The sequence below is a fragment of the Falco naumanni genome, chromosome Z (genome assembly GCF_017639655.2).
Source record: "Falco naumanni isolate bFalNau1 chromosome Z, bFalNau1.pat, whole genome shotgun sequence".
Taxonomy (NCBI): Eukaryota; Metazoa; Chordata; class Aves; order Falconiformes; family Falconidae; genus Falco; species Falco naumanni.
In genome coordinates, this window is record NC_054080.1 from 74,803,637 (window position 1) to 74,822,035 (window position 18,399).

General features: G+C 55.7%; 1 protein-coding gene across 1 annotated transcript; it reads right to left on the minus strand.

Annotated features, from left to right (window-relative positions):
• Positions 1-1,479: 1,479 nt before the first annotated feature.
• GBA2 (glucosylceramidase beta 2) lies at positions 1,480-18,251 on the minus strand. The gene is made up of 17 exons (XM_040579746.1): positions 18,067-18,251; positions 13,965-14,056; positions 13,632-13,747; positions 13,319-13,537; positions 11,793-12,032; positions 11,314-11,416; positions 8,984-9,137; positions 8,579-8,704; positions 8,292-8,476; positions 7,843-7,947; positions 7,096-7,203; positions 6,572-6,723; positions 6,315-6,421; positions 6,018-6,160; positions 5,590-5,705; positions 2,507-2,698; positions 1,480-2,421 (listed from the first exon to the last, which is right to left on the minus strand). The coding sequence occupies exons 1-17, from the start codon at positions 18,249-18,251 to the stop codon at positions 2,194-2,196; spliced, it is 2,571 nt and encodes an 856-aa protein (XP_040435680.1). The 3' UTR covers positions 1,480-2,193.
• Between the last annotated feature and the right edge of the window lie 148 nt (positions 18,252-18,399).

The following is an 18,399-nucleotide window of genomic DNA, read 5'->3' on the forward strand; positions in this document are numbered from 1 at the left end:
ATCCTCCAAAGGGCAATGAGTGAAGTGGCTCAGGGCTGGCAATCATTACCATGGCTAAATCTTGCAATGCTGTTCTTGAGCCCTAGCACAGCAGGGAGTGGGCAAGGGCAAATGGGCAGGCAGGGAAGAAGTCCAAAGCAGAAAGTGCTGAAAAAGTTCAAAGTCAGCAGGGCTACGGTTGAAATTCACGTATGTCTGTTAATGAATAAGAAGAAAGGGTTACTGAATAATAAAACTTGCTGCTTACACTGGGATTGAGTCAGCCCTAGAAAAACAGTAGTACAGGCAAACGTTAGAGAAAAGCATATCTCTAACCATGGCCTGTCTTCCCAGCCTGCAGCCGTACTCCCGCACAGAAGTTCTGAAAGCAGAGCCTATTAGATACAGGAGTTAGTGAGGTGATACAGTCAAAAGAAAAGAGCAGGAATATCCCCTTGATACAGACAGAGCACCCCAACCTTTGAAAGTCTGCAGGCAGCCTGTTGCCTGGGGTTAAGAAGTGATGCTGAGGAGTCACAGCAATAAAACCTATATCCTGTTCAGAAGCTGTGCTGGCTTCACCACCTGCTTTTGTCCCTTGCCAGCTGGATTCAGAAGTCACCATCCCTGGTGGCTGAGAACACAAGACAAATGGAGGCAGGCAGCCCAGGTGAGCCGCACTGGTGCCCTGGCAGCCCCATCCCCCTCCAGCCTCCCCACCGTGATCTTAAGGGAGAGCATCTTGGTCCCCCTTCCATGGCTGTGGGCTCTGCCATGGGAGGACAACACCGACTGGTCCAGGGGGGCTGCGTCTGGGACAACCTGCCCTTCCCAGGTAACATGATTCTTCTGCCAGGCGGATGCAGGAACGCTCTCCCAGGGAGCAAAGAAAAGGCCATTAATCAACTCCTGGCAGCACCAGGCCACCACAGCCATGCCCTGCCTTTGCCAGCTCCCAGGACAGCTAAGGGCTAGGGCAGGGGGAGTGGAACATGGTCACAGCAGGGAAAACAGGCTGCTTCCCACCCAGCCCTGACAGCACTTCGGGATTAGGGTAGGGGTTTAGAGAAAAAAGCTCTAAATCAGGTAGAGACACAATGCTGGGGGCATGGTCCCCTCCCACCCTCAAACTAGGCAGGTGCAGCCCTTGCTGTGCTGGCAGAGAAAGGTGGAAAAGGAAGCGAGGCATGCAGCCCCCGGCAGTCGGGGACATGATCTGGCCAAGAGCCAGCCACAGAGGCCCTTTCAGGAGGAATGCTAGGCTCCTTGCCTTCCCCTGCCTCACAGGCAGCAGGGGACAGCAAGGGCTATGTCTCATCTGCCATCATATCCAGGGTAGGTGAAGCAACATCTTGCTCCAGTTAGCAAGACCCCATGAGAACAAGCCTGTAATTAGGGCTTAACCTTCCCTGCATGCCCAGCTCAGGATGAATATGGGAAGTAGCAAGGGCTCCCTGCTCCCGCTTGTCCCCGTGGCAGAGAAAACACACAAGAAGGACAGACAGCTGCACAAATTTATTTAGAACTTCAAATGATTTGTCTTCTGAAACACACTCCACTGCCCACCCCTGGCACCAGCAGGGAGGGGTGCCACGGTACCAGACCAGGACCTGCTGCTTGGGCTCCGATTGTCACTGGCTGGGGAGCCAGGGCTCCCTGGACGATTGTATCTGTCACAGGCTCTGCTGAGGCTGCTGCCTTGGGGCAGAGCCAGTCTGTATTTGCAGTGTTGCAAAATGGAGGGACTACTACAGCATCCACGTGCCTGCGTGCACCAGTCCAGTATCCTCAAACACACATACATCCACACATTTTTTTGCCCTACAGGCCAGCTCCCACTTTATCCAGCCCACTGACTGCAGGAGAGGTCTCCTGTGCTTGTGGGTAAGGGACCAGCTCTGGTTGAGGATGGCTGGGGGGCCTGCAGGTGGTTGGAGTCCTGAGCAATGGGGAGGGGGAGGCACGGGCTCCAGCAGCACCTCCTTATCCCACCCCTCTCCTCTCCGAGGAGACATCACCTGCACCACTGGTCCTGCCTCGTGCTCAGTATCAGTGGCTGGAAGCCCCCTGAGGTGAAGGGCATGTAGTGGAGGTAGGGAAGGAAAACAGCAATGCGAGTATTATCAAAGAGGGGGAGAGAGGTGTTCCTGTCCAGAAGCTGAGGCCCCCCCCAGCCCCCCGGTGCACCTGCTGCCCTGCTCAGTGGCACCAGGCTCAAGGGTGGATGGGGACCTGGGGGCACTGCACAGGTGCTGGTGCCCAGCCAGCTCTGCGCTCCAGGGCCAGCTGCATGCTCCAGATGCTAAGCGGTCGCATGTAAGCCAGCGAGCGGTAGACTTTCTTCTCCCGATAGGCCTCTGGTGTCTGGAAAGCCATCCCCAGCCGCTCCCAAACTGTCCGGTAACAGCCCTCTGCTGTACGAAAGCCTTCCTCCACCAGCCCCTGCAGCAGATGGAAGATGACCGTCAACATGTCCACCGAGCACAAGGAGATGGCATGTGCCAAGGGGCACAGCATCACCACTCACCTCCTGGATCATGGTGGCAGCCAAGGCGTAGACCACACCAATCCACACCTCGTCAGACTGCACGCTAGAGGTGTCAGGCACCCCGTCAGGTCTCATGCCATTCACTGCTCCCATGGTGCCACCAGCAAAGCTCATGACATTCTTCTCAAAGATGGTCTTCAGTGCACTGATGACATGACTCCTGGGGAAGACCTGCATGAAGAGAGTAAGAGGAAGGAGGTTTTGGGCTCAGTGCTCATGCAGACCCCTCAGGCTGGGTGCCCAGCAAGCAGAGTTAAGCTTTCCATGAGAAAGAGGTCAATGCTGCTTGATGGGTAAATAGCCATCTTGGAAAAAAACAGGAGGAAGTAAAAGCACTTCTTTCCCACATAGACTGAAGAAAGAAAAAAAAAAAGAAAAAAAAAGAGGCAGTTGCTCAACAGAAGACATGATGAACTGCATTTCACCTTCCTCCTGGGGAGGCCAATAGCTCATTTTGAGGTCCAGACTTTCTCATGCCAAGACCACTATACTTTTCCCTCAGCCCATCTGCACCAGCTACAAGGGGCACTGCAATGCCTTCAAGAGATGGGACACTGGCCAGAGATGGCCAAAAGATGGTCTGGGATCAGTGACACTGGAGGTATCTTCCTGCCAAAGGGAAAGATTATGGCAAAGCCAGTCTGATGGCATCAGAATGCATACTGCAGTTGCAAAATGAATGTTGTGGATACTGGTTGGTTTGTTTGGGTAACTGCTGGGAATCTTGGTAGGGGGCAGGGAGGTGGGGAATTCAGCTCAGGGGAAAAACAGAAACAGGGCTTAGTTTTGAGTGATTTCAAAAGGACTTTAATCCTTCCAATTTTGTAATCTGGCAGTAATCCAAGAGTTTGTGGCCGGACCAAGGGGAGCTTGAGGTGAGACAAGGGGCAGTGCAGGGATGAAGAGGTCAAACTGAGATGTGTGCAGGGTGCTTGATGGTTATCTGTGTCTGGTAGGAGAGAGATTTGAAACTTTTACCCCAAATGAAAGCTAAAAACTTACACAAAACCAATAGTGCCCAATGCATAAACATTTCAGGAGATTACAGAGAGGAATTAGACACCTTCCCCTTCCAATAAGGGAAGGGATTGTTCAACAAACCACAGCTAAGAGCTCAAAAACAAGAGCGTAAGACCAAAACAAACTCAAGACAAAGAACTCAAAACAGTTACAAGAACAGACTGAAGTATCATGCTGAATAAGCTCTTGCTGAAAAAGAAAAAAAAAAACCCACCCAAAACTCACAAACAAAACATAACCAAAATGAACCGACCCCACCTGAGCACGAAAACACCTGCCAGCCAAACAAAAAGCAGTGGAGCAGCAATGCAGTGAGGACTGCATTAAGATGAAAAGCCTCTGGGCACAGGCGAAAGTAAATAAAGCTTTTGTGTCACTTTCATTATTGGCAATAGAACTAGGAAGTGTCAGTGCAGCAGAAGTTACTGCCTCGGAAAGAAAAGCAAAGCTCAAGAGTCAGTGATGTTGCAAGTGGAGGGCTGGCTCCTCTCCAGCCCACCACCTAACAGCAAGTAAGTCATAACAAGAACTTTGCAGAGTGACCACGATCAGGAGCAATGCCATGGAGCAACGACGACACCTACTTGAAAGAGAGAGAAGAGCCAGATGGCTCCCAGCTCATCAACACAGACCAGGGACACGCCAGACCTTTCTTGCCTGTCTGGTGCCATCAGAGCCAGGGGAAGCAGAAGGTGTGATGACACCAGGCAGGAGCTTGTCAAGGGAACCTGGGCAGTCCAACCAGACAGCTCCGACAGACTCAAAGGAAAGGCAGATTCCTTTAATCTACACTGAAGCCAAGCATCTGACACACTCATGTTTCCTGGTGTGGCTCTGGAGATAAGCCCACGGGCTGTTAGGAAGTAGGAGTCAGCAGAGGGGTAGTGTGAAGCAGTCATCTCTGGCAGGTTTCAGGGCAGTTTCTTCAGGACTGGAGTCACAGGCTTCTCCTACTTTGTATTTCATTACTGACCTGTGCATGCAGCAAGAGTGCATTAATGAGGTTACAAACAGGAGGGCTGCCAGCCAGGCAAGGGACCAAAATACATGGGGGTGGGGGGCATGGGGGCAGCGGGTATGGACACACACCACCAAAAAAACCTTGATGGTCATAGTAACAGAAGAGAGAAGTTCACCAGTCCCACTTTCAGGGGGAGCTCAAAGCTCACCAGACCGTTTCCCCCCCCCCAGAAGGGATATCAGGGTGTTACAGCATGAGGTCTGGGCCAGATCCTGCCCAAGTCCCAGTCCCTGAGCCCCAAACCCCAAGCTCTAGCAACCCACACTGGGATAAATACAGGAGGGCATGACCAGGCACCCATTTCTCGTTAAATCCCACAGCGTACAGCACAAACTGCTCCCTTCAGGTCACTTGAAACTCCCCTCTGATACCAACAGACAGTAAAATGGTCCATCACCCTCACACAGACAAAATTCATTCCTTCCTTCAGTCAGCCAAAGCGTTTGCCTGTTCATCACCATCACAGAGATCTTTGGTCTCACAACTGTCCACATGGCTCTTTGCTTCCCAGCCCTGTTCCAGGTATTGCACCACCAGCAGCTGCTCCTAACATCCCATCAGACAAGAGGAGTCTTCAGCCAATTCTTCTCTTGCATGTGAGGAGCAAGAGACTTTAGGGCCCCAAATAAGCCTCTGTTCCTTCAGGTATTCATTTAGGACTTTAAACTGGGCAGCAAATAACACGTGGAGTTTTATACACCTTCTTCTCCCATTTTTAAACAAGTAGCATCTTGCAGAGAACAAACCCCAGTGGGATCTTCCTCCAAGCGTGCCAGAGTTGACTGCAATTACACACCCCTGCTGCATGGCTTCTCCATGAAATTTTGGTTTAAGGCAGGTTGCACTGATATGCAGCCAAACAGCCTCCATCCAAGCATGCACCACTGTGGGGGAGCAGGCTGGAGCTCCCCACACCAGCCCCCAGTGTGTAACCTACACCATGTACCAGCCCTGCTTCTGCTGTCCTCCTGCTGCAGGTCCTGTCTCACCCCCACCCACATCAGGATACCCCTTCTCTTACCTCAAACTCCCCTTGGTCCAGGCCACAAGCACCAAGAAACCACTGCCCAGCACACTGGTCTGACATGATGCTGCTGGAAGTGTCACTCCCACTGCTGTCATAGTTGTAGTATTTCCCTGCAAAAGGCGGGAAACAGTTTAAAATTGATAGTTTAGGACCCTGGCTCATGTGTGCTGTTCCTACAGTCCTTCCCACGAGGCAGAGGCACATCAGCTCTTTTCAGAAGACTTCATTCTCCTTCCTTTCCCAGATCATTACACCCTTTCTGTTCCCTCCCTGGTACCTGCTCTTTCCCCTCCACTTGCAGGTATAGCACCTCCCCTCCTTCCCCCATCTCCTACAAAGCTTGGGTGGCCCTAGGAGGAGCCATCCCCTTCCCAAGGGACACACAGCTAGCTGAGTGTGGTTCCCCACTAGGGAGCACTCACCATTCCAGAGCATCCTCTCAAATGCTTCCTTGCCCTTGGACAGGATGTCTGTGTATTTCTGCTGGATCTCAGCATCCCCAAGCACCTTTGCCATCTTGCACATCATGCAGACAGCTGCCAGCCACAGCCCACCGCAGTAGGCGCTGCAGGAACCAAAGGAGAGAAGCATCAGCAATGCAGGACACCTCACAGGTTGCACAGAGCTCCCACAACAGACAGGGATCAGAGTTCCAGCTCTGAGCCTCCTCCCCACCCCATGTCCCCCATCTTCAACCCCCACCTGCCTCCCTTGCTCACCTGGCTCCATTTACCACCCAAGCGTCATATGTCTGGTCAGCAAAGCCACCGTTTTCGATGAGCCCATCATTATCTGTGTCAAACTTCAGCTCTGACTCCATCACAGCCTGGAGAGGCAGGACATGGTCACACAGCCCCTGCATCCTGGCAGTCCCTCACACTGCTCAGGAGCATCCATCCTCTTGGGATGTTGCACAGCTCCCAAAGGAAGTGGAGAAGAGGGATGCCCCATGGTCTGATCCCCTCCTAGTACCTACCTGGCAGACTGGCCACATGTCCTGCAAGTACAAGGAGTCACGTGTCAGGTAGTAGTCACGGTACACCTGCAGCACAAACTTCAGGTTGAGGTCCTTCCAGTTGGCAGTGTCATGCATCAGATAGGCATTGACACGCTGCCACGGCTCATCACCTAAGCAAGAACAGCATGGATACAGCAGGGCAGCAAGCAAAAAATGTCCCCTCTCCTACCCAGAAGCAAGGTCCCAAGGGTGCTGTGATCAAAACAGCACTAAAGTAATACATTGCACCCTGTGCCACGTCTATCCAGAGCAGCCTTCCCAGCACTGCTGAGCTTCCCTCCATCTCCACTGTACAGCTTCCACGCAGCATGGTCTTCATTACCACCCCAAACCATCGAAGACTGTTATTCCCAGCTAAGAAAACAGTGCATTCCATGCTCCATACCTCTTTCCCACAGCCTGGGAAGTAACTACCCTCAGAAAGTTGCATGAGCAGCCCTGTACCTCCTCTGCCCCTGAGAAGACCCAGCCAGACCCCTCACCTGGGTCCCCAATGTCATGCGGCACCACATTTTTCAGCTTCACCTGGGCTGTCTGACCACACATCAAGTACTGCCGGGGCTGGATGTCCTCATTCACCACTGTGACAGCTGGAGAGAACACAGAGCAAGAGACATTAGAAAGGCAGCAGGCACCGCAGTAGCAAGCTCCAAGAACAACCACAGGCAGGGCCACCAGCACCAGCACACCTGGCTGCCCTTCGGGGCTCTGGCTGCAAGACCATAGTCCTCTGCAAAGGGCTGAGAGGACACGAGGCTGCTCCCAGCCTCCCCTCAAGCAGGGGACACGCAGCTGTCACCACCCCCTTGTTCAAGGTAGTGGCAACACCCAGGGCCAGGCTGGAACCCTCGTGGGCTCAGCCCTCCAGCAGCCCAGCAAAGGGCCACCACCGAGGAGCCTCCAAGCCCACCCCAAAGCATTAGGGTCTGCAAACAGCTCCATGCTTCTCCTGTGCAAGGGGCAGAGAGAACTGGTAAGACCAGGGACTCGCTCAAGGCAGGCAGAGCCAGCACCCCCAGTGTGGCAAGAAGGCACCCCAGTACTGGGTAGAGAGATGGTGACTGGCAGCAAGATTGGGCATTTGGAAATCCTGGGCCCAGCAGAGGGGCTAGAGGGGGATGCTGGCTCTACAGCACAGATTTCTGTGGCAGATGCTGTTCCCAAATCCTGTCTCTTTCCTAGCTGAAGACATCAGCAGGCATCAAGGCAGAATCTCCTGGGTCACTCACCAATGTCATACTGCAGGCTGATCTGCAGCTTGGGCCACAGCATGACGAGAGCAAAGGAGGCGTAGAAGTGGACATCATAGGTGTTGTACATCCGGTACTCCTGGCCTGGAAGGACCAGGGAGACAGTGAGGGATGGGAGACCTGCCAAAGGGAAGGGAAAGGAGGGGCAGGTCCTCTCTCCCACATGGCCCAGGAGGGTGGGCTCTTTCACAGCACAGGCAGGGGCTCCCATTAAAAGCGGGTTTTACTCTCTACATATAGCACCCAGGGGTCTGGAGAAGACCTCACACCATGTCCCACAGGGCTTGGTCCTGCAAGGGGTTTTGCTGGGAACAGTGCTGCTCCCTACTCAGGGTGTGAAAAGCACCCCAAAGGCAGGATAGAAACACCTCATGACAGCAACAGGGAGGGGGTGAGTTGGGACCATCCATCACGTCCCTGCAAGTTACCTTCCAAATAAGCAAACCTTCCATACTCCCGCAGGACAGGGAGCAGGTGGGAGAGGCCAGCCCCCGCCGGCCCCTGCAGGTCCTCGGCACAGCAGTCTGGGGGCAGCTCCACCCAGATGGTCCCCCCGTCCGTCATGAAGTACAGCTCATTGAAGAGTGCCGACTTGTACCAGGAAGGCAGCTGGCTGTGGGCAAGAGGGAAACTCAACCACAGTGGCCGAGGCAGTAATGCTCCTGCTCTGGTCAGCCCAATGAGGCCATCAGGAAGGTGCTCTCATCTACCCTACCTGTTCTCCAGGATGGGCTTCTGCCACGCCTCGATCTTCCTCTCCCACTCCTCATAGTGTGTCAGCGCATGATGCGACAGGGCAGGAGCAGCATCACCTCTGCTGCCAAAGAAACGGGTGTACCGCCTGCCAAGCAGGGGTTTGGTGAGTATGCTGTGAGCCCAGGCTGGGAAGCCCACCCAGTCTTGGGAGAGGGGCTGGACTATACTGAACACCAGAGTAATACGACTGCTAGTAGAGGGGCACTGAGGAGCAGGCACTGGGGAGAGGGTCCCCTCTGAGCCAGCAGGGCTATGGCTGCAGGGAGCAGGTGGCACAAGGCTCCCCAGACAGTACTCAAGCCTGGATGCAGGGAGAAGGGGGCTTCGGACACGAGCCAAGCCCCACTGGAGACAACCCACCCACCTGAGATGCAGCTTCTCCCTGGAGCCAAAGTGAACACAGGGCATGTCCCAAGCCAGGGCCAGCTCCAGAGTCCTGTGCCCCTGGGCAGGCACCGTGCAGCTGGCACACACTGCTGCTGCCGTCACCTCCCCCTTCTCTGTCACACTACTTTTGCCTGCCAGGAGGGAAAAAGAAAAAAGAAATAAAAATCACAAGTGACCAAGGAAGCCCTGTGGGAGGGTAACTGATGCTCTCACACACCCTGAGGGGGGTGAGACAAGGCATGCACCAGCCCTTTGCAACCTGGAGGGCACAGCCCCAGGGTTTGAAGGGAAGACATTACCACACGTGAGTTAACCACTTTTTGCAAGCAGGAAAAAATACCTGTCATGGGCGGAGGGGTTAAAAAGGCAAGCCATTAAAGCAGAGGAACAAATCTGGCAGGAAAAGCCACCAGGCATGTGTGGGAGGGACAGAACATCCCATGACTTTGTATCTGCAATGTACGCAGAGACACTGTGACTTTCTAGTGACAGTCATCGTTTCCAGCTTTCTGCAGGGTGCCTGAACTGTGCCCGGATTTAAGAAAAGCCCTGAGGCAGCTGGATAATTATATGCTGGTTCTGACATGTGCATCAGGTAAACTCATTAAAGCAACAACTTCAACAGAAGTATAGATCCTGACTATGATAATGCCTTGCATGTATGAAGGAAAACCACATCCCAATAGCCTGGAGAGCTGAGCACATCTAGGCAGGAAACTCAGTTTTCCGGAAATATTTCTGTAAACACTTTGCATAATTTAAGCTTCAAGAAATGTCGCTGACACACCAGGAGGCTGCGCTGCCATTCAGCAAGACCTGGACAGGCTGGAGAGTCGGGCAGAGGAACCTCATGAAGTTCAACAGGGGCCCCTGGGGAGGGACAGCCCCAGGCACCAGCACAGGCTGGGGTGACCTGCTGGGGGGCAGCTCTGTGGAGAAGGACCTGGGAGTGCTGCTGGTGAGCCAGTTGCCCGTGGGCCAGCTGTGTGCCCCGGTGGGCAGCCAGTTGCCCGTGGGCCAGCTGCGTGCCCCGGTGGCCAAGCAGGCCAGTGGGACCCTGGGGGGCATGAGGAGGAGCGGGGCCAGCAGGTCGAGGGGGGATCCTCCCCCTCTGCTCTGCCCTGGTGAGGTCCCACCTGCAGTGCTGTGCCCAGTGCTGGGCTCCCCAGTTCAGGGGGGACTGGGAACTGCTGGGGAGGGTCCGGTGGGGGCTGCAAAGACCATCAGGGGACTGGAGCATCTGCCTGGTGAGGAAAGGCTGAGGGAGCTGGGCCTCTTTAGCCTGGGAAGGCTGAGAGGGGATCTTACCAATGTCTACAAGTATCTTAAGGACAAATGTCCAGAGGACGGGGCCAGGCTCTTCTCAGTGGTGCCCAGCGACAGGACAAGGGGCATTGGGCACAAACTGCAGCACAGGAAGCTCCATCTGAATCTGGGGAAGAACTTCTTCACCTTGAGGGCGACAGAGCCCTGGAACAGGCTGCCCAGAGAGGTTGTGGCATCTCTTTCTCTGGAGACAATCAAAACCTGCCTGGATGCAACTCAGCAGTCTGCTCTATTTCAGCAGGGGGTTGGTCTGGATGAACTCCAGAGGTGCCCTCCAACCCTGACCTTGCTGTGAATTCTTGCGAAGACTCAGTGCCAGTACCACTAGTTTGTCAGCATCATTCTTGTTCAAAAGTTGGCAGAGATGTCACCTTTTATTGCAGTAACAGGTCAGCAGCAAGGGCTGGGAAGCCACACTGCTACGAGGCTTCTGCCAAGGGAGTGAGCAGACAACTGAGGATGATGCAGAAGCGCTAAGGTATTACCACAGACTTTCAGGGAACTGATAGATTAATAAAGGACAGCAAGTGATGGCAGCACCAAACTCCAAAGACTGCTAAATGCCCACTAGAACAAACATGATGGGTCTCAGCTTGCAGATCTGGCAATGGGAACTCAGGGAAGATGGCTGGGCATCACCCTAGCTACTCAGGAAAAATCTCAAACTCAGAGTGCAGCCCTACACAGACTAACAAGATACTGGCATGTACCATTAACATAGCCAAGAACAGCCCCAAAGTGGTGCAAGCAGCTTTTGGAAAACCACAACAAGGACAGCGTGACAAGCAATAGGAAATCTGGATACAGCCCAAAGCTGGGAACAAGCCACAGCATCACTGGTAGTTTTTTTGCAATGGCACCAACGTGGCCAGAAGAAAGGAAATCCATCCTTGCTTGCATGCCTGGTGCTCCACAATCAGTGTGGCCACCCATTCCCCCTGCTCCCCCTCCACCCATCCCATGGAGGATGGAGCGACTCACCGGCAGGTGAATCCAGCCTGCCATCCTGCAGGAGGTCCTGCCACACCTCTCTACCCGATGCCACAGGATTAAATGCTGTGAGGTGGGTGACTCCCGTGTCAGCCTAAGGAAGGGAAGAGCATCATCAGGGGCTGGTACTTTTGAGGGGCAGATGCAGCTGCTCCCCCCACTCCCAACAACTCTGGGACCCCACACTCACTCCCTGCATGCTGTCCAGCAATGCTAACTCCAAACCTACTTACTGCTGTCCTGCAAGCTTCACCCACAACTTCTCTCCTGACAAACACCCCCAAAGAGGGTGTCCTCAGAAAAGTCATGTCACTGCTCCTGCTCCAGCGGTCAGACAAGTGCTGAGGACCAGTGTCAACCCCGACCCACTGCACACCCATCCTTTACCAGCTGCCTGGAAGCAGCCCCTCTACATTCAGCAGGGCTGTACAACACCCCCAGCTGGAGCCACACCAGTGCCAGCCCTTTACCTTCTCCCTGGCAGAAATGGCGAGGGTGAAGGGGTTCACGTGTGTGCAATGGTGCAGCAGGACTCCTGCAACCCGCTCGCCCTCCTTCTCGAAGGCAAAAGGCTCGTTCCAGTGCCCTCCGCTCCTGTCCTCCTTTGTTCCCGTGCCATTCTGCAGGCTGAACATGATGGAGACTTCCACATCCTCATTCCTCCCATTCTCCACCTCCCAGATGAACACTCCCACCGGCAGGCTGGAGTCCTGGTAGAGACAGACAACACTGCATATAGGGCTGGTGCTCCACAGTTAGCCATTGGAGCATCACCGCTCCCACTGGCGGACCAACTGGGCAGGATGCAACGGAATAAGTGCACTAATAACAACTTGATCTAAGAGCCCGTTGCCAAGCTGGGGAGTAGCAGTGGGAGCAGAGGAATTTTGGGGGCAGGGAATACAAAATTAGATCACAAGCCCTGGGCTAGCAAACCCCCCACTGGACAAGACACAGATGGAAAAGCAACATTTAAGGCTCAGACGGGTGTCTCACCACCCTCTACTCAACAGGCTGATACAGGCTCACATGCTTCACTGGGGTAAGCAGAAGGTCAGGCATGTCAGCAGCACAGCCTGCCGCCCTTGCCCAGGGCTGGGAGTGAGCAAAGGCAGCATGTGGGAGCAGTGAGGCATCCCCTGCTGCGAGTTTCCGCATTGCTGTGGAGGTTCCTCTTGCCTGGGAGCATCACTAAGCAGAGACAGGGGGAAATGCTGGGAAAGCCCAGCTAGTAAGCAGCTCTTCCTTTGGAGATGGCAGGCAAAAGCCAGCTAAAACGCTCTCAGGAACACCCAGCTGACAAACCGACCCACAAGTACAGGCTGAGCATTTCCCAAAATGCTACCACTGGATCCTCTGGGCAGCGAGGCAACAGCTCTGGACCTGCTATTCCGGGTGGACAGGAGCTCAGGTGGCCATGGGACAAAACCAAAGGCAGGGAACAACCAGTACAAAGAGTCAAAGCAAAGGTCAGAGGGGAAAAGAGCAGCTGCCAGAGAGAAGCACAAGAAGGAAAAAAAAAACACCCACAAAATAACCCACCAAAGAGATAATCCTTCCAGCACCAACTGCTGCAGGAGGGGCAAAGCCTTCCAGGGTCCTGCTGCTCCACACCTGGCAGCTGGCACTAGGGACAGGGTCTTACAACAAGAGACCAGGCTGGGAAAAGAACAAGGTGGCAAAGCTTGGTTGTCTTCAGGCAATGCTGACAAGAGGGACAAGGAACTCCTCTACTGCAGCCTCCCTGGATGCCACAGGAAATGCTCAGGGATCAAAAACTCACCAGCTCCAAGCCTCTGCTGCCAGAACAGGGCACACCAAGCATCACACAGTACATTCTGGTCTCTGCTGTGCCAATCCTTCCCCCCTTCCCATGCAGGCAACTCTGCCATATCCCTGCCAACCTGCTCCATGTCAGCTGTGCTGGCAGAGCACAGTACGGCCCGGTGCTCCCATGGGACAGGCTACAACCAGCATGGAGCCATCACCTTCTCACCTTATAGTCGTGGGGGATGACAGGAGAGACCTGGCGGCAAGTAAGCACCACATTCTGCCCCGGAAGCTCATAGACCATCCACGCACGGGGGTAGAGGGCATGGTAGAAGGCATAGCGGCCACAGTAGCCCCAGTTCCAGCCCTGCAGGGTGCTGGGTCTCTCCACAGACAAGACCTGCTGGTAAACCGTCTGCCCTTTGCAACGCAGGCACACCGTGAACTAGGTAAGAGAGAAGCACATGGAGGGGATGAGATAAGCCCAAGAGCAGATGACCCAGGCTGCTCGCACCCCTTGCAGACCCTATGGCACTTACCTGGTTGGCGATGACCGTTTCATAGTGATAAATGCCAGGGTTCAGCTGCCAGCGGCAGAAGTTGCCCCGCCAGCCACGGGTGATGGTGCCTCCCCCGATCCCGCCCAGCGGGCACCCTGGCAAAGACACCAGAAATTAGCACTCCTGTTCCCCCACATTGTAGGATCTGGCTCAGTGACCCTCCACGCAGCTCCAGGGGCCCCTCTGCACTGCCCGCACAGCAGAAGCTCCTTGACCTAGCCACCCCCCAGCATCATGATGGCCCCACGTGAATCCCCACCCACGCAGCACACTGGGCATTGCACCACCCCAGTGCCCAAACTGGAGGCTGACCATAGATCTGCTGCAGAGGAACAGCACACAAGAGGTCAATGAAGGCAGATTTCTTCTCTATGCGTGTCTTCTTGTACCACCACCTGAAGTATCTGCAAAGGAAAGAGAGGTATGAAAGACAGGAGCAGGCATCACCGTCACTGGGCAGGACATAACCACCACCCGTTGCAGCTGCCCCTCTTGTGGAGATGTACTATGGGAACCTGTGCCCCAGGGCGCGTGGGGTGGCAGCCCCTGCCATCTATCTGCAGCACGTCCCAGCCAGGGGACACAAGCAGGCAGAACTCAGGCTGCTCAGGGCTGCCTGCAAGGGTACAGCGTGAAAACACAGTGCTCCGATACCTGAGAGCAGGGCTCGCAGCTCATGTAGGAGCAGGAGGCTTTCCCAGTCACCCGTGAAGTGGGAATGCACACACGCTGCCACCACTACCTCCGTGCCTGGTAGGGCATGACCTGCTAAGGAAGGTCTCAGAGGGGGGGCATAAGCCCAGAGAAGCCATATGCTGCTCCAGGGACACGAGCCTTGCTCTTCCACCCCCGTGTCACCACGGTCACACACAAGCTTGCTACATCCCAGTGCCACATCCCCAGGGGCAGATGGCACAGGGCAGCCTTGCCCTGGAGGAGGTGACATCGGCTGTCTGCAGCTGCCAGGATCCTGGGGACTCACCTTTGCACACTGGCTGCACAGCCAGGCAGTGCCTATCAGATAATTTCTCACCCAAAGGCCCAGTAATCGAGACGCCCAAACAGGGGCACACCTGCAGCCGGGTGTGCCAGCACCACTCCAGGCAAGAGGTGCAGGGCTGGGCTCAGAGTCAGCGCTTGTAAAGGACTGGTTTTTGCTAATGAACAGCCCCAAGTTAAATTTTCCATACAGAGACAATTAGCTTACGGAAACCAGTCACCAAACCAGAAGAAGCTGCTGAACTTCCCCCAGCGAACAAACAGGCAAGACCCAAATGGTGGCTCCACAGCCCCAGGTGCCAGGTGGATGACAGGGGCACTGGAGCCCCCATGGTGTGCAATGTCCCTCAGCTACCTGCAGCCACCAATGCCATACTGCCAAGAGGAGAAAGCCACCCTGCTGGGAGCACACAGCCTGTCCCACTCCAATGGCTCAGAGGATGGAGAGTCCAGGCGATGGGCCACCACAGGTAAACACGAACCCCCTGGGACATGTATGCCCAGAAGGAAGAGGGAGAGGCTCTTCCACGACACCCTCTGCTCCTACACACTCCTTCCCAACTAGGACAACGCACACTTGCCTTTTTGGCTGCATGGTCAGTGGACATTCACTTTTATTCACCAACATCTAAGGTTCTCAAATCCCTCTCAGGGCGGTATTTTCTGGGTTGCAGTCTCACAGGACCTGAAAGCAGCTCACTCTCCACTCCTACATACGCACCTTGACATCTGACTGTTTAATGACATTTTGCCTGCAGACGTCCGGGGCACCACAAGAACCAGCCTGTCCTGCACAACTACCCTGAATTCCCAAATCACAGCTTGCTGTTATCTTTGAGCTACATCTGCTGCAACTGCTCTTCTTCCAGCTGAGACAGCCCTGGCTTTATGCTGCTGAGGTGAGGTTTTGGCAGTGTGCGCACTCTCAAGGAAATTATTTTATTTTAACCCAGCATCAGGGAACCAACCCAGCTGCTTCCCCAGCAGGTCTCTGCTGATGGGAAATAAGGTGCCCAGGTGGAGCAGCCACAGCACAGCACAGCGGGGCATCCCAGCTCCTTGGAAAGGAGGTAACGGAGGGATTTCAAAAAGCAGTTTTTCCAGGAGCACATAGCAGTAAAGGTTTGGGATTTACAGCCAGCCACTGCCTGAGCTGTTCTGCCATCTCAAGAGCAAACCCCTCCCCTGCCAGCTTCTCCCAAAAATCACTCAAGCCAAGAGAAGGTCGTCGATGCCTAATTGCTGGCTACTAACAGCTCTGCCAGGGCTGCAGAAAAATCAGGAGAAAGTCTTCATATTCTGCAGCACCAAAAGCCCTGCCAGGCCCTGAGGGCGTATTTTTCCCTTCAAACTGGCAGTAGGATTAAAACCTGTCCAGACATTACCCTGCTATTCAGATCCATGCCATGACCCTCTCCCAGGGCACACAAGCCACCTCTGCGGAAACCTGCCTGCACCTCCTCCTGCCCCAGCATCTGCTGCAGCCCAAACATCTGGATGACCTTTTCTTTCCAGATGTGCAGCTGTGGGTGTTGCCATGAAGGAGCTACCCGAAAAGCCCCAATTAACACAAATCCAACCCCAGGGCTATTAAAATGCCCAGCCACACCACTTGCAGCAGGGCTGCAGGAGAGGACACCAATCCGCCAGAGGTTTAACTCAACACACCACCATGTCAACACAGGACATGGTGGCTCCTCTCTGCAGGTCCTAAGCTTCCTCAGCTGAGGGCGTACAGCAATCCCAAGGCCTTCCCAGCCACCTCAGGAGGTACAAGCACCTGCAGGTGACTTGCTCTTGATGCACTAAGCCATACCTAGTTCTGAGAGCATCCCTGGCACGGGTGCTCCCAAGAGTGGGGTGCTGCTCATCATGGGTCACTTGGGAGAGGGCATGGCAACCTACAGAGCTGCAGAGGTTCAGATCCACATGCCATGCTGCAGGACTGAGCCCACAGGCTCCTCCTGCAGCACCAGCACCCAGATTTCCATCAGCTAGCTGCCTCTGCCGGGCAGACGTATGGGTGCCCACCAATGCCAGGAGCATACAGCCTTCACACATCCTCACATCCCTGCATTAGCTGCCCTTCATCAGCCAACACCACTGCCCTCAGGTTTTAATTCAGACTCATGCAGGTATTTCTCACCATCCTGGCACTTATTCCACTCAGCTTTCTAGGCTGGAGTCTTCCTGCAAGAAAGCTTTGCCCTGCACGAGTATTTTGAGATGACAGCTGAATTACCTCCTAAATTTGTACAGGGGAAGAGGCAGTGGTTTGGCTTTTAGCTACTTGCATTTGAACCTTAAAACCTTTTTCTATGGCTGACACAAACCACTTCCATTTTGAGACCCCAGACTCCCCAGGCTGGCACAGAGGCCATCACCTCTCCTCCCCACTCACCCCACCGGAATTTCACCCTTTCCCACACGCTCAGCTTATCCCCAACCTGCTACGGCAGCTTTTCCAGCAGCTTTTATCTGGGGCGTGCAGAACCCACACGCTCCCCTCCCTGATGCCCAGGCTCACACCGGGATGTCTCAGGTCAGACCAGCATGCCGCACACCCCGAAGCTGTCAGCTATCTACCCACTTCATCAGGCTTTGCCGGAACCAGCCCTGCAAGCAGCAACCTCCAAGCACACAGAGCAGGAAAAAAGCTCAGAAAATGGAGGCAGGAGATACAAAGCAAGCAGAGGGACCCAAATCACACTGCCACTGGTTCAAGCGTTCAGCCTGACGGGTACGCAAACACCACCCGGGCACAGTGTTGAAGGCTGAAATAACAGCGTTGCTTCCCACACGCCTTTCTCCTGCTACTTCCAGCTCACCCCAAGGCAAAGTCAGAAGTCGTCCCCATTCCCAAACCCGCTGTGGCACTGCGAAATGCTCCCTGTTAACCCCCGGGTTCACCCGCGCCTACCGACGGCCGCCTTACGCGGGGCCCGAGCGGCCGGCGCCAGGCGGTGAGGATGCGGCAGCACCGGGCACCGGCAGCCAGCCTCGGGGGCGGGCGTGGGTCCCCCGCTCCCCCCAGCAGCGGCGGCCCAAGCCCTCCCGGCTCCGGCTCAGCTTTGGGGAACCCCAGCGGCGGGTACTACCCCTAAGCCAGTTTCGCCCAGTCCGCACCTGCGCTCCCAGTGCTGGCGCCAGACAGGCCGCCAGCAGCCGGCGGCTCGGAGCGGGCAGCGGCGCCCTGTGGCCCGCGGCCTTCCGTGACCCGCCGTACTCTGCCCTCCGCGCACGGGGAGGGGACACCGTCGGTGCTCCCCCGCGCCCAGCCGCCTGCAGCGCCGAGGGCCTGGCGTGCGGCGCGGTGCTCCCCCGCCTCCGCGCCCAGGACAACCCCCGCGTCTCCCCCCTCCCGGGATGCTCCCGGCCGCCGTTCCCCCCCCCCCCCCCCCATCACCCCGCGTACCGCAAGGCGAGGCCGACGTGCCGCAGGACGTCGCGGAGCGGCACGTCGGCGGCGCCGTAGGGCTGCCGCGGCTCCTCGAAGCGGTGCGCCAGGCAGACGCGCCAGCCGGCTGCCGCCACGCCGCGGCCCCGCGCCGCCCCCTCGTACCGCTGCATCAGCGGCCCCGCCGCCTCCGCCGCCGCCATCGCCACCCCCCGCCCCGCGCGCGCCCTCTTCACCGTGCACGCCGTCCCGCCCCGCCCCGCCCCCGGGGCACGGCGCCACGCGCGCCGCCGAGCGCGTCCGAACACCCGGGCCCGCCCCGCCGCCGACGCCACCTGCGGTCCCCTGGCC